General features: G+C 40.2%; 1 protein-coding gene across 1 annotated transcript in view; it reads right to left on the reverse strand.

The window, feature by feature from the left end:
• The window catches only part of LOC108704681 (kelch repeat and BTB domain-containing protein 3), a 52440-nt gene that overhangs the window by 8152 nt on the left and 27924 nt on the right, over positions 1-16364 (reverse strand). The window contains 3 exon segments of the mRNA XM_018241368.2: positions 8630-8860; positions 12092-12126; positions 14935-15056. Of these exon segments, the coding sequence (XP_018096857.2) occupies positions 8630-8850 (221 nt within the window). The 5' untranslated portion in view covers positions 8851-8860; positions 12092-12126; positions 14935-15056.

Below are 16364 nucleotides of genomic sequence, written 5' to 3' on the forward strand. Positions count from 1 at the left end.
TATTTATCTATCATGTTCATATTCATAGCAAGTGAGCATGAGTTTATATAACACAAATCCCTCAGAAGGTAAAATCCGTCGGATCACTCATGGAAAGACCTGCTGTGCGGCAAGGTAGGATTCTACAATGTACAGGTCTGGGACCTGTTATCCAGAATGCTCCAGACCTGAGGTTTTCCGGATAACATATTTTTCTGTAATTTGGATATTCATGCCTTAGGTCTACTAGAAGAACATTTAAACATTAAATAAACCCAATAGTCTAGTTTTGCTTCCAATAAGGATTAATGATATCTTAGTTGGGATCAAGTACAAGGTACTCTTTTATTATTACAGAGAAAAAGGAAATAGTTTTTAAAATTCTGGATTATTTGGATAAAATTAAATCTACGTGAGATGGCCTTTCCTTGATTCTAAGATTTCTGGATAACGGGGTTCTGGATAACGGATCCCATACCTGTACTGGTAAATGTTGTTTCCTCAGTCTACAGGTTTTCCAAGCCTGAAAAAGCCTTGATTTCTCTCTCTCTGATACTGACTAAGGAAGCCATTGTTTTGATCCCAACCAGGGTCCAATGTGCTGCTGGCCAAGACTGACCAACCACTGACTGTATATTACCAACCATTGACTGTATAATATCTTTTAAAGACGTTATAAAGAGTCCTCTTTATTAAATCATGATCTTCCCCTAATTGCTGCATTTGTCAGGACTGTAGTAGGAGTTCCTCAACACACATGTAGTTTCTGCATCAGAATATTTTGGCTTCCTGACAATCATTTTATATTCCCCAAGTTGGGCATTAGTAAATTACCCCCTAAGAGTTCCTATTAACAAGCAGAGAAGAACACTTGTATTAAATACCTTCTGATGTAGGCCAGGGGATTTCAAAGTGTGCGGCCAGGAGCATTGGTTGGTAGGCTCAGCTTAAAGACCTGTTACAGTGAGATTTGGGTAGAAAGTCTCTTTGCTCTTTTACATACATCTGAACATTTAGCATGTAGGTCAAATAGTGTGTTATCCACTGTTGTATCAGCTGAATAGCTGATACAACAAAGCTTTCATATACCCATAACCTTCTCATGAACTATGGACAGCCCTTGCCAAATGTCTGATGTCCAAGGGGGCTTGAACCAAAAAACATAAAGTTTATTTATTTTTTGCATTGCAAATAATTCACTCTACCATATAAAATGTTATTCCTGAACCAAAAAGTGTAAATCTTTTAGCTGTAATATTGGTGTGTATGTAGACATCTCCGGTTATTGTGCCTGATCTTGTGCTTTCAGAAAGAGCCAGCACTTCACAACAGAACTTCCTTCAGATAAGCTATTTATTTTCTTACTCAATGTAACTAAAGGAGTCACAACTTGGGTTAGCCAGATTTGGATTTTTACTATTGAGTGCTGCTCTCATATCCACCACTAGGGGCATGGGAGCATTTTTAGCAATGCAGGTGTCAGGGATCTGTTATCTGGTAACCTTCCCATTGTTCTGCTGATAGGTTGCTGGAGGTGTGAGAAAGGGAGGGGATGATATCACTCCAACTTGCAGTGCAGCAGTAAAGAGTGACTGAAGTTTATCAGAGCACAGTCACATGACTAAGGGCACCTGATAAACTGACAACATGTCTAGCCCCATATCAGATTTAAGAAATTAAATATAAAAAATCTGTTTGCTCTTTTGAAAAATGGATTTCAATGCAGAATTCTGCTGGAGCAGCAATATTGAATATTTTGAAAATAAGCATGTTTTCCAATGACAGAATCAATTTAAGTAAGGAAAAAAAGAGTCGGTTTGTGTAATTTTCTCTTTTATAGCACAAAGAATAAATGGGACACAGATTCTTTGGTGGGACATATAATACATTAATTTGCTCAGGGCAAGGAAAATCCACATTTGCACTTGGCAAATAAATGTTGTAGGACCAAAGAATCTGTTTGCCTCTGTCTTCTTTGTGCTACAGAGGACTTTGGCTTGAAGAGGCTTGTGGATGTGGTGTGTACCAGTTATTTATAGCAAATGTGAACAGTGTAATAACAGTGCAATAAAGTATTATGTTATCATTACCCTTCTGTTATCAACTCAACCTGTAAAGCAATGTTTGGTTATTTAGATAAGAACCACTGATCAGTACAGGCAGCTTGAAACTTATGAATGGAAGAAGAGCAGACCCAAAGCTGAAAAACTGACCGGCAGAGGGGGATTCATTTTTCAACATTGATCAAATTACATTGTTTTCAGGTATATTTTTTTTATTATTATTTATTAAATTAAAATTTAAAATAGCGTCCATTTTAGTATCAGTAGCACAAATCTGACTGTGATATTGAAATTGTAGCACCCCAAAACGCCCAGTGTGGCCTTACCCTTAGAACTGAATTCCAGGATTAACGTAAACCACAGAGGACAAGTCAGAGGGAGAAACAGAAGCAAAGAAAAGTGACTGTGTGGAGCAAGTTTATATACATTTTAAATTCTCGTTTTATCGGCTCCTTGACTCGGCACAATATGGAGCTGTGCCAGGGAATGAAAAATGGCATCATTGTGTAATATAGAAGTTAGCATTACTCGTCTTGCTTTTTAATGCTTAGCATATTTTAAAAGGCTACATTGGGAATAATTTGCTCTTTTGCCTCTTGACTGCGTAACCTCAGTTTCTCTAAGTGGTTAGTAATTTTTTTTAAATCCAGTATGCAGCAAAAATAAATCATAGTTTGTTACTGTGCAGCCTTGAATCTACACAAACAGCTTCTTTGTAGAATGGAACGTGATTCCTTGCAGCTGCAGCTGTTGGGTATAGCAGGTCAAATGTGAAACAGAGACTCGCAGTCTTGGGGGCAGATTTACTAAAGGCGAATTTTTGTCAGCATCAGCTCTGCACACATCGCACCACTTCGCCAGGCGCAACTGCGCTAAAGATCTGCCAATTCACTAATATGCTGAGTTTCATCCTGGGCACTAAATGCTTGCGAAGATGTGCTAGCGTTTGTTTGTCCCTAGCGAATATTCTCTAGTGATCTTGCACTTAGGTCAATTTGCATACGGCGGGTAATTTAAAGTTGTAAAGTTGTTATAAATGTTGGTACAAATGCTTGAAGTTACCACTTTTGCTTACAAATGTCCAGGGAACCTTAATAAAGACAAGACAGTTAATATAATGCCCTACACATGAGCCCACTGTAAAATAAATGTTCCATATGTTATGAAATGTATGGAAAAAAACAGTTACCCAAAAAAAGTTTTTCAGGACTTTTGCAGACAATTCCGCTTCAAAAAAGGTAAAGTCGCCAGCGTTTTTTGAACTTTAATGCATTTTCGGTGATGTGATTGAGGAAGATCTAGCTTCTTTTTAGCACTTCGCCTGGTCTGAGGTGGCAAAGTCAACTTTGGCAAAAGAGGTAACGTTTAGTAAAATCCGCACTTTAGTGAATTTGCGGAGTAATGACCATTCGCCAGAGCGAAAAGTCGCCTGGTGATAGAGTGCGAAGGAATGCTAGTGACGGTCTCTTTCGCTAGCTAATTGACACCTGCGCCTTTTAGTCACTAGCGTTAGCCACTTTGCCCTTTAGTAAATCTGCCCCGTGATCATCACAGAGGGCCAGTGCATTACAGAACCTTCCATCAGAATCCAGTCAGGACTGTTGGCACCCATTGCACTGATTTCTGTTGAGCCGATTGAAGATAGAAACCTTCCAGTATATCCCATATGCCACAAGGCAATTATTTATTAATAATGCACAGGGCACAGTTAACTCAAACGATCAGAATTACAAAATATTGAACTCGGACATCCAGAGGGATTCCTAGCAATTTGATATTTTTGAAGTTTATTAACACTTTAGGCATTGTTTACAACCACAAGTGCAATGAGCAAAGTGCAATTTTAAGCACAATTGCTATTTCTGAATATCCTGACAGCACCCAGGTACCAGGCCACTCATCTCAGAAAAGAAAGGATTGCTGTTGTTGGTGGAAGAACATGCAAACATATGGAGTGGAACCACTTTTACCTTTTAATGCTACCACTGTCCCCCTGGGTGGAAAACAAAAGCTGCACTCGTTTTTCTTAGATGCGGATCTGTATGCAAAACACGATCAAGTCAACTAACTACAGAGTAAGAAACCTCCAAGTGCCCCGCATTCCTTTCTGTATTCTTAGAACTTGAAGGGTCAGTAACACCAAACAAATTAAAGGGATTACAATGCAATTAGATAAAATGTAATGATGATGATACCTGTCTATAAAGCTGTTCATTCATTCACGTCATGATCAGTGTCGCCACAGTCATGAGGTTCTCTGCATGAAATATCTGACACCACAACCCCCGTACATACTTTGTACTTCTACATTGCAGCGCCAATCATGGTGAGAGGTCAGGAAGAAGCTCCCATGATTTCATTCATAACAAATAAAAAAAAAAACCAAATACAAAAAGTATTGTAGAAGTGATACCTAAATTGGCTAAAAATAAAAATACAGTCAAAGGCAAAAGGGTCCTTGGTTTTTTTCTTTGTAATTTTTGCTACTGGCTAACACGGTACCAGGGTTTTTGTTTTGTGCTTATGATTTCATTAAGTGAGTGGGTCTGACCCTGGTCATAATATACAGTAGGGTCATTTACACAATAGAATGCAGTGTGCAAAGTGCAAATAAGGCCACAATCAGCCATTGTTTTCACACTGCATTTTGTGGTTTACAATTTGCTGCAAGCTTCTGTGCTCTATTTCTCTATCCAAGAGCAGAGTATGGAGGAGGCGTGTAGGCGTCAAGCTTCCTACCTGTCCCAAAACTTGCATGTCATTTAGACCCTTCCTGTGACTGGTAACACCGTGCTCTGCTTCTCACTCTGGATTTTCCTTCTTACCCCCCTTAGTGCTACAGTGTCAGATTGGGCCAGTGGGAAACTGGAAAAAAACCCAGTGGTCCCTGGCCTTCATGGGCCCTGCCAACCCAGATGCTCTCCCACCCAGACTGCCCTATCTTTTGTCCCCCAGCCAAGCCCAATCCCAGGAGAGGAGGGAAGTGCAAGATTGAGTGCCAGGTGGACTCTTCAGTCTGCATGAATGGCCCTGACAGTCACACTCCTAGTGGGCCCCAGACACACCAGTCTGACCCTGTTAGCGCTTGCACCCCTGGAAAAGTATAATTGACCTCTAATATCTAGTAATAATAAATCTAAATAAACTGGACTCTCAAGAGTAATCTTGAAAACATTTCACCAGTCATCTAAGTGGCCTCTTGAGCTCAACCGAATGAGTGGTGAAAAGGATTTAAGATTACTCAGAAAGTCCAGTTGCTTTAGATTTATTACTATTAGATAAATATAATGGCACCCTTCACCAGTACAAACTGTGTGACTACTTGACTATGAAGATTTTCATTTATCCAGGTCATGGTATATCTAGTATAGGTAAATTTAAAAACAACTGGACTTGCTGAGTAATCATTGAAGACGTTTCACTACTCATCCGAGCAGCTTCTTCAGTTCAACTGACTGGTGTGACTGCTTCAGAGGCTTGGATATAGTTTATATAAAGAAAATGCTATGTTGGGGGCAGCTATTAAAGCTGAATAGAATATTCGTAAGTGATGCATGAACAAACAAAAAATAAACTTAAATTATGGTGTTACCGGTCCAGTTTGCACCTTTCCTAAGTGAGAGCCTAAATCAGAGCAAAATATGACCACTGGTGATGTGCTTGTCAGGAAAAACTCAATGCGAACCAAACCCGCAAAACCTTAATGTGCACCTGACCCTAACCCGCAATATGTTGCCATTGTAGGACCCACGCTAAACTCGTATAAGTGGCATAAGCTGGCGAAGTTGCTCTAGCGTTACTGCGGCAAGCAAAGCGAAGTTACGCTAGTGTTGCCTAATTTGCATACGGCGGGAAGTTAAAGTACAATGGTCGTATATGTTGCAGCAAATACATTACTCTACACAAGCCTGGGAAACCTAAATAAAATAAAGTTGTTATATTGCCCTACACATGAGCCCAGTGTATAGTTTATGTGCCATATGTTAGGAAATGTAGGGGGGAAGCCAGGTACCCCAGAAAAAATTTACGATCTTTTGCAGCCTATCACCATGAAAAGTCGCCAGCGTTTTTTGGGACTTTTTTCAACAATTTTTTGAGGAAGTCCTATCTACTCTATTGCATTTTGCCTGGTCTGAGGTGGCGAAGGCAAGTCTGGCGCAAGAGTAACGATCAGTAAAATACACATCTTAGTGAATTTGCGCAGTTACGTCCATTCACCAGAGTGCAACTTCGCCAGGCGTAAGGGAGTGGATTACCACTAGAGTCTATCTCCTTCGCTAGTGAAGTTACGCCTGCGCCTGTTAGCAAATCTGCGAAGTAAAAAAATGATGTCGCACTGGCAAATTTCCTCTAACGTTAGTCACTTCGCCCTTTCGTAAATCTGCCCCTATGAGAGAACTCCAGAACCATTGTGGATGCCTATTAAATAGTTTGTGATGCAAACTGCATGTGATATGTCAATAAAGACACAAATTAGAATTCACTTTGGTAAATCATGATTATCTCTCTGAATGGGATCACTGAGCAGCAGTAAATGGATCAGCATCCCTTCGCTGGACTCAGGTTACTTGTGAAGGGAACCCTGAAATTACCAGCAGGTCCAAGCTCATGACAGTTACAGGGTTCCCTTGCATTGCCTTAATTGCATTTGTAAATTAGCCCTATTGCTCAAACTTTTGGTGACAAAATCTGGAGAAGTTCTTTATGAATAGATTTAATAATCCAAAATGGAAACTGATTTCTATAAATAGAAGACGTTTAAAAAGAAAGACGTTTGAAAAGAAATGCTGCTTTATTGACCTTTAAAGGAGAACTAAAGCTTAACTAAAGAAGTAGCTAGAAATGTTGTACATTATATTTTTGGTTCCAGCCCAAGGCAACCACAGCCCTTTAGCAGTAAAGATCTGTGTCTCCAAAGATGCCCCAGTAGCTCCCCATCTTTTTTTCTGCTGATTGACTGCACATGTTCTGTGCTGCTGTCACTTACTGAGCTTAGGGACCCACTCACAATATACAGTACACGTAGAATAGAAATGTCCCAAAATAAGGCTAATTATTAATTAATACAGATAATAACTACATGGCAGCACAGAAACCAGTGCAATTAGCATCAGAATTTAATAATCAGCCCTGTAGCATCAGCTTATATTACAGACAAACCTCATTTTCTGCTGGATAATTAGTGACGAGCCCTAAGCTTAGCTTCTCAACAGCTGCTCAGAGCCCACTGAGCATGTGAGTGTCACAGACACTTTCCAAGATGGTGACCCCCTGTGACAAGTTTGAAGTCCTGGATCATTGCTGCTATTGACAAGCTGAAACTTTAGCCTCGTGCAATAAGTTCAGTATATAAATAATGCCTTTTTTAGCCACATTCATTTTTAAGGTTTAATTCTCCTTTTATAAAAATAACTTTTAAATATGAATGCACCCCTAAAATGCAACTGTATCCACCCAGACAACAACCCATAATGCTCTTCTGAGCACATTTGTAATTCCAATAGTTTTTTTTTATTAGTTTAGTTTTCATGATATTAGTAGCTGCTTACAGCATAAATTTTTAATAGTGAACCCACCCCGCCACTGTTCTGACAAGCTGGCCAGACAGGAACAGCAGAAGCTTAACGGGTGTCTAAAATTAAATAAAATAAATTGATTTCTATTTTAACTGGTTTCTGAGATATTATCAGTTCAGGCGTCTGAAAAGCAGGCTTTTGGCTCAACTGAGAATGAACAAGGGTTCATTTACTAGGATTTACTGAAGTGCATGGCCCAACACGAGGGGGCTGATTTATCAAGGGTCGATTTTCGAAGTGAAAAAAACGTAGAAATTCGACCATCAAATAGGGTAGTCCAACATTCGAAGTCGAAGAATTTTTAAGGTCGTTCTTCGAATCGTACGATTGTACGATATAATCGTACAATCGTACGATTTTACAAAAAAATCCTTCGACTTCTCAAAACTTAGCCAAATACTGGCTATAGGTTCTAGGAGGTCCCCATAGGCTAACATAGCAATTCGGCAGGTTTAAGGTGGCGAAGTGTCGAAGTCTAAGCTTTTTAAAGAGACAGTACTTCAATTTTCGAATGGTCGAATTTGTAAAGTATTTTCAATTCGATTCAAAGTCAAAGTCGAATTAGGCCTATTCGATGGCCGAAGTACCCAACAATGACTTCGAAATTTGAAGTTTTTAGATTCGAAAAGTCACTTCGACCTTCGATAAATCTGCCCCTATGAGTCTTCAAAGAGAGCTGTTGAGTTGAAACCTTTCTAGCAGTATAACTTTGTACAAAGTTGCTAATATGTCAGAAACCTTTAAAAAAAAATTAAAAAGCACTCTCGAGTGCATCAGTTTACTGATTTCAGTTTAGGTCCCCCTGCTCAGAAGAGCAATTTTAAATCAGTTGCTTGGGTGACTATACAGTATTTCCTCTTCTCCAAAGATCAGGTCTTCTTCAAGCCTCAACAACACAATCCTCTCATACATACACACAATCCTCTCATACATACACACAATCCTCACATACATACACACAAAAGCTCATGCTCACTCAGTGAATGATAAGTAGCACAATGGTAGACATACCTGAAGAAGTCGCTGCTTGCTGCCAGTATACACCGATGGCAAGGCATAAGCTGGTCCTTCACTATTATATTAAAATCAAAGAATGCTTTCTGGTCTCTGAAGTTCTGCAGAACACTTAAAATCTGCTGTCCATGGCATTCTGACACTATCGAAATTTTCTTTTGAACATAAGGGAATCCGTTGCACACTCCCCCACCAAATGAATCTCGTGGGAAATCCATAGTATTTTACCTAAAAATGTGAAAGAAGACAAAGAATACACTGTTTTTCATGTTCATCCACAATTTCTTGTGCAAGAAATTTTAACTTAAAGGCCAATGGTAGATGAGGGTGACCAAATGCTTTCCCACTGATAAAGTGATAGTGATAGTGATAAAGTGAATCGCTGGTGGTAAAACAACTGCAATGCTTCAGCTTTCTGGAGTTCCTTGCGAGGCAACTTCAGAAAGCCAAGCAACCCGTATGTTTACCACTGGTGATTCACTTTAACACCAGTGGGAAAGCATTTGGAGGAAATAAAGTCGCCCACAAAAGATGAGTTTTGTCTTGGGCAACTTGCCCTAAGATCATTTAAAGGGATTCTCCAATCATTTTTATGGTATGGTTTTAATTATGTATTCAATTAATTCCCAACCGATCCAGATGACTTATGGTCAGGCTTATCAACAGCTTAGTAGAGTAGCCATCTCCACAGTAGTATCATAGGATAATGATGAAAACTGGAGAGCCTTCCAGTGTGAATAAATTTAGTTTTTATTGACGTACTGTAGTATTCACATTGGAAAGCTCTCCAGTTTTCTTCATTATCCTATAGTTTCTATTACTTTATTACACTGTGTGTATTGCACTTAATTCATTCTACCATTTAAAATTGTATCCTTGGATCAATAAGTGTACTTTTTTTAGTTCTAATATTGGTGTGTAGACATCTCAGATCATCTTGCCTGGGCATGTGCTTTGCAAAGCACTTCACTATGGAACTGCTTTCATTTAAGCTATTGTTTTCCTTATTCAATGTAACTAAAGGAGTCACAGTGGGACTTGAATTTTTACTATTGAGTGCTGTTCTCATATCTACCAGGGAGCGGTTATCTTGTGTCGGGGAACTGTTATCTGGTTACTCATTGTTCTGTTGTTAGGCTTCTTGGAGTGAGGGGAGAGGGAGGGTGGTTATATGACAACTTTCAGTGCAGCAGTAAAGAGTGACTTTACCTTTAGAAGTCAATATAAATTTGAAAAGATTAGATACCAACATTACTTGGTATTTTGTTCATCATGTTAGTGCCAAGTAGCTGAAATAAAGTAAGTAGTAAAGTGTGTGTCTTCATTAAATCCAATATGTCCTGACCTCATGGTCTATAGTGGGTCCTGGAACATGTACATATAAATAAATATACTAGGTGCAGACCTAGAGGTAAGTGTACTCTAGAAATAATGACTTTTAAAATGACTGTATGTTAGTGTCTTAACACTAATGGCTAGAAACAGAATCGGACTGGGGGCTCACCAGGGCTGATGTCTCAGGGCCCCGCTGTGGGCTCTCTGCTGCAACCCCTGTTTACCTCCCCCCCACGAGTTATTTGTACTGTGTTTTTGCCGCAACCAGCCCGAAGTAGGGAGGTCGGCTGCAGCAAGAGGATTTGTGCAGGGAGCAGGTCTGGGCCTGTGGGACCCACAAGAGCCGGGCCTCACTGGGTTTCTTCCTGGTGTCCTGCAGGCCCAGTCCGACCCTGGATAGAAAGATCCAAGCCTGGAGAAAATGCCCCCATCTAGTTATATTTGGTTTAGAGACACAGCCTGAATAGACTTTAAAACTTAATTTAGTACAAGACTGTGTTATCCCTTCTATAATTATTGCAGCTACAATTTGTCCTTTGACTTTGTCAAACTTAAACGGGACTAGATTATACTTAACAAGAAATTTACACTTAAAGGGGACCCGTCACCCAAAAAATTATTCAAAATCCTATTTTATCACATTAGTCAAGCAAAATTAACTTTAATTACACTATATAAATTATTTGAAACTTGCTTCCTTCAGTCTGGGATTTCAAAATTATAGCAAGCAGGCAGCAGCCATATTGTTGACACTATTATTAAGACAAGCCTTGTATCATCTCAGAATCTTGTTTGTGCACCAGAATGAGGGACCTGATGTCCATCCCCATGTCCTGGTTACACAATTAAATGGTAAAGAGAACGGGGGAATGTGGGGAAAGCAGTGACATCTAGAAAGTGCTGAATGGAAAGTGAAAGTAATTGTCTGCCCCGCCTCTATGCCACTGGCATAGAGGAGTGGCAGACAATATTTGATTGACAGCTGAGATTTTTAAATGAGTTTACAACAGCTATGAATGCTTTAATAAAAAATAGAAATTGGATTTCATGTTTAATTTGAAAAGGACTTTTATTATACAGATTTTTGTTTCTGGGTGACAGGTCCACTTTAATAAGAGATAGAGTTTACTGTTTGGGAACAGTGATTGCATTACAGGTGTGCTGGGGGCTAGTAGTGTGCCAGCAAGCCTGAAACTCACGGTAGGTTCAGGCTGATTTCAGCAGAAGATTCCAGGTCGGGGGCAGGCTCGTGTTGAGCTCTTCCTTCTACAACTTTACACTTTCAGCTTCTGGTGGCGGCAACTTCTATTTATAGGCACGTGCCTACTCCTTCCCTTTTGTGATGTCAGAGATGGGCGGGTCATGCACCGGTCTATAGATTTTGCTTCCGGGTGGGGTAGGGTTCGTGTTGGGAGGGATCGGGTTAGGGTCAGTTGTGGGTCGTATTTATGTCAACCCATACATTACTACTGGGGATCCACTGTCAACAAAACGGCTTGCAGTCATTCACAGATAATAAAGTCTCCTGTGATTGCAGTAACTGTAATACAGGACCATGGTCATTAGAAAGAGCATTGAAGAGCCTATATCTAGAAAAATACCCACATGCACTTCATGGAGTGACTGGTCATCACCTGCAGCCTCATCCCCTATATATTCTGTTGCATTTATTCAAGATATATCAAACTTATTTATTGACTTTATATAGAAATGTTGAATATTATAGAGGCCTTATATGTCTTCTGTGTCCCCAAATATGTTTTTTCTAATTTACAGCCCTAAATAAGTACTTTGTATAGCCATCGCCTACTTGTTGCTTATAATTCTTTCAACTAAACCATCACACAGAAAGGTGCTAGCTATTGCGTGGGAATAAGGATGAGTGGGCAAGCATTGATGCCCTGTCTTTGTTAGTCTTTGTTATCCAAGGAACAGTGTGCAAAATGTTACTAAAAAACCAAATTCAGCAACATGTTGACTCAGTACTGGAACCCTTCAATTTTCCCCCTATAAAGTATCCCTTTCTCTTCATTCCTTCGTTTAGGATGCCTCCACTATTATCCCAATCCTTCCCTTCTTTGCTCTTTTCCATCTGGTTGCTCTTCCTATTCATCTCATACTCACATATTTTTTGATGTACAACGTCTGTGGATCTGTAGCTGTTAAACAAACATTATTGATACGGATTAAAATCATTATAGGGGAAAATATACCCCCCTTTTTGACATGTATCATGTAGAAAAGGTGCATAAATCCTATCTGAACTCCCAATAAGAAATATAAATAAGCCATATCCTAACCCTTCATTGTAAAGTAATGGATTCTTGGACTAGGAGTCCCTTTATTTTCCATAGTGGCTGATGAACAGATTCTATACAAGTGAGGGATGGAGTACAAGTACAGTTTAGAAAAAGAACATTCATTTCCTGAAATAGAACACATGAAGTTATTCTGACTGCTTTATCTAGCAGGACTTGACATTGCGGGAGAGTGAATCTTACTGTTTTCAGCTGTGTCCAGCTGATGTTGTGGTTTCCAGGGCAATAATCTGCCCAGTGTATAAATAACAAAGGGATGGAATCATTATGGATCTTTTCAGGGCAAGACAATGCCAAGGAACCCCTTCTGAAGCTTCAAGGATAGGCCACTGGTTCAGGTGTTTCCCTTTCTAAGGATAACTAAAGCTTACCATTACAAATAGGCTAGAAATGTTTTACATTATGTTTCTGGGCTTCTGTACCAGCCCAAGGCAACCACAGCCCTTTAGCAGTAAAGATCTGTGTCTCCAAAGATGCCCTTGTAGCTCCACATCTTCTTTTCTGCTGATTCACTGCACATGCTCTGTGCCTCGGTCACTTACTGAGCTTAGGGACCCCACACACAATATACTGAATATTGTTATAATATAAATTTCACAATATAAGGCTGATTGATAAAGAATCCATGGCAGCTCCAAATCCAGCAAAATTAGCATTAGAATTTCATATTCAGTCCTGTAGCATCAGCTTATAGGACAAGCAAACCTAATTTTCTGCTTGATGATTTGTGATGACCCCCATAGCTGGGCCAGAAAAAAAACGGGTGGGGCCTGGCACTAGTGGGCCCTGCCAGCCCAGACCCACTCCCCATCCCTGCTGCCCCAAAATGCCTCCTCCTGCCCTGATCGCACTCTACAATGTTTATGAGTGCACATGCTAGCATGCGCATGGGAGCAGGTACGAGGGCGCGCGCGGGGTTGTATGTGCACCAGGGGCCCAGAGGGGGCTTTGTAGTATGAGTGGGAGCCGTATCGAGATCTACATACATGGCTGTCTGATGTGTACAGAAGCATACTGTACAGAAGAGTGAGAGTGGGCAACACATGGGTCTCCCCAAAACGCCCCTGGTTTGCTCAGCATTTAAAATGAAGAAGCTGGGATGAACTGGGGGGATGCAAGACACTAAGGAGCCCTGCACTTATATCCTGTCTATTTCATGGAGCAAAGATCAGGTAGTGTAGCAAAATGGCTAGTCCTGATTCTGCTGAGGAAGCAGAACCCCTGTACCCCCAGGGCCCCCTGCGACAGTGGGTGTGCTTCTTCAGTAGTAACACCACTGCCTGTGTGTTTACACAGTATTTGGTATAGTGCAATGAAATTAGGATTTTCTACTTGAAGAAGCCTATATACAAATATTTATCAAAAGTCGAGTTTTAGAGGTTTCTGAGGTTACTTTTATACCTTGACTAAACCCGAACAACTCGAATATTTCAAGATTTAAGAAAAAACTTGAATGGTAAAAACTCGAATAAGCGAATCGGGGTGAACATCCCAAAAACTCAAATTAATTTGAGTTTTCTGCTGGAAAAAAACTCAAATTGCTCAATTAATTAGTTTTTCCCAGTGGAAAACTTGATTAATTTGAGTTTTCCTGCAAAGCCCACCGAAAACAACCCAAACGTCATGAAGGCTACATCTTCAAATGATTCAAGGGACCTCTGCCGTTGACTCCTATATGACCTTGACAGGCTTCGGATTCAAGCTATTTCCAGCTTCGGGGTATAATAAATCTTCAAAAATTTAAGTTTTTTTTACAAAAACCCCCAAAAATTCTAGTGTTTTTAAGCCCGCCTGCATCCGGCTTCGGGGTTCCTTTTAAAGACCCGTGCCGCCTGCCTATGACATCACAAAATGGGCAGGGCGAGCAGGCGCAGCGTCTATAAAAGAAGAACCCGGAAGTCGGCATTTGATGGGGGGGGGGGAAGCAGGAGAAGAGCTCAATTCGCACCCACCCACGAAGAAGAGTGCGAAGTTGGCCCGAACCCGCGGGTATCGGGCCAGCCCACACATCACTGTGTCAGGGGTAGGAGCTGTAAAATAGTTGATATAGTAAAGTGAGCTTGCAATTGTGGGCTAGTGTGTATAGTATGTCATAAAAGTGTCAGCAGAAGGGGCAGTTGATGAGGGGCACTGTATATAGTAAGGCATTTGCCTAAAACTGTAGAATAGTGTGTATAATAAGAAAAGATGGGGTTGGGTGTAGATGCTGTAACTTTGTGTGTCAATAGCAAGGAAGACTTGATAACAGTGCTGTCCAAACACAGCCTTCAGGTGTTGTTGAACTACAGCTCTTAGCATCCCTCTGGAAGTTGTTGGGGGGTATGCTGGGAGTTGTAGTACAGCTGTGTCCCACACCAGGAATGCAATAATGCAACTAAACACTCTTTGGGAATGGCAGTAGTTGTACCTCTACAACCTCTGGGGGGGTGCATATTATATTTGACACCAGCCGTGAGGGTTTAACCTCAGCCAATATATTTATATAATAAATTGTGCTCTGCAGCTGCATGTTCACTGCAGTCAGCCCTTCCCCAGATCACAGGCACAATACTGAAATCAGCTAAGTAGCCAAGCTCTACCCCATCTGATCTCTCTGCCCGGCACAATAACATGATAAAAGCTCATTACCCACATTTCTGTGTGTGTTACCTGCAATGATCCTCTGCAGATGACTGTAAATGTTCTCTGCTCACACTACTCCCAGCAGGCAGCCGGCCCTTCCCCCTCGGCAGACGCAGGGATGAGGATGGCTTGGCTGAACACTGCTACACCTGGAAATTTTAACAGAGAAAAGCAAATAGCTGACATTGTAACAGAGGGAGCATCCATGCAGGAGCCAATGAGAATGCGCAGTTCAGCAGCTGCAGAAGCCTTGAGCTATTGTATCAGCGTTCCTATTGGTGCTCGGCTATCCTCTCGGCTCTGCTGGCAATAAGCAGCCAGAATTAGAGTGAAGAAAATCACATGTGCTCTTTAATGTGATAATGCCCTCTGTCGTAATTGGCTGTGGTTGTGCTCTTAGTTACTATGGTAGCGCTTTATAATTTAATAAGGATGAATAATGAATGGAGGAATAGTTAACTGCTGTAAACATTGGCTTGTGTCAGTAGGGGAGGCATGAGTTGATCTCGGAAAACATTATAAATGTGATATTTTGGATAGGGGAAGAGAAGTTAGAAATATACAAAGTATCAAAATACAGGAAATTGTTTCAAAATTAATTGACATTATAAGAAACATAAAATAGAGATTACAATTGCACTCTTCTACACTAAAGCTTTATAGCCTCCGTCTTCTGAATCTTTCCAGCTTTCAAATGGGGGTCGCTGACTCCCATGTGAAAAACAGATGCTCTGTAAGGCTACACATTTAGGGGCAGATTTATCAAGGGTCGAAGTGAAAATTTGAATTAAAAAAATTCGAATTCGAAAGCTATTTTTTGTGAACTTCAACTAGGGAATAGTCCAAATATGATTTGAGTTTGAAAAAAATTCGAATTGTCTCTTTAAAAATTTGATTTGACCGTTCGCCATCTAAAACCTGCTGAGTTGCTGTTTTAGCCTATGGGGGACCTCCTACAACCTATTTGGAGTCAATTGGCGGACTTTGAAAAAACAAAGTTTTTTTTAGAAAAAAATTTGCAACAAATTCGATCGAATACGAAGTTACTTCTATTCATACGATTTGAATTAGAACGAAAATGGCTTATTCACCCCCCAAAAAACTTGGATTTTTTTTAAATAAATAGAAATTCGACAAATTTGATAAATTTGCTCCTTGTTGTTATTGCTACTTTCTATGACTGATTTTTCAATTTAGACCCCCCTCCTTATTGTTATTGCTATTTTTTTTAAACTCATCTTTCTGTTCTGACCCTCTCCTATTCATATTCCAGTCTCTTATTCAAATCAATACATGGTTGCTAGGGGAATTTGGACCATAGCAACCAGATAACTCAAAAACCACAAATAAGAAATAATGAAAACCAATTGTAAATTGTCTCAGAATATCACTCTCTACATTATACTAAAATTACTTTAAAGGTGAACAACCCCTTTAAAGGAAAACTATATCCCCAA

Source organism: Xenopus laevis, chromosome 2L (assembly GCF_017654675.1).
Source record: "Xenopus laevis strain J_2021 chromosome 2L, Xenopus_laevis_v10.1, whole genome shotgun sequence".
Taxonomy (NCBI): domain Eukaryota; kingdom Metazoa; phylum Chordata; class Amphibia; order Anura; family Pipidae; genus Xenopus; species Xenopus laevis.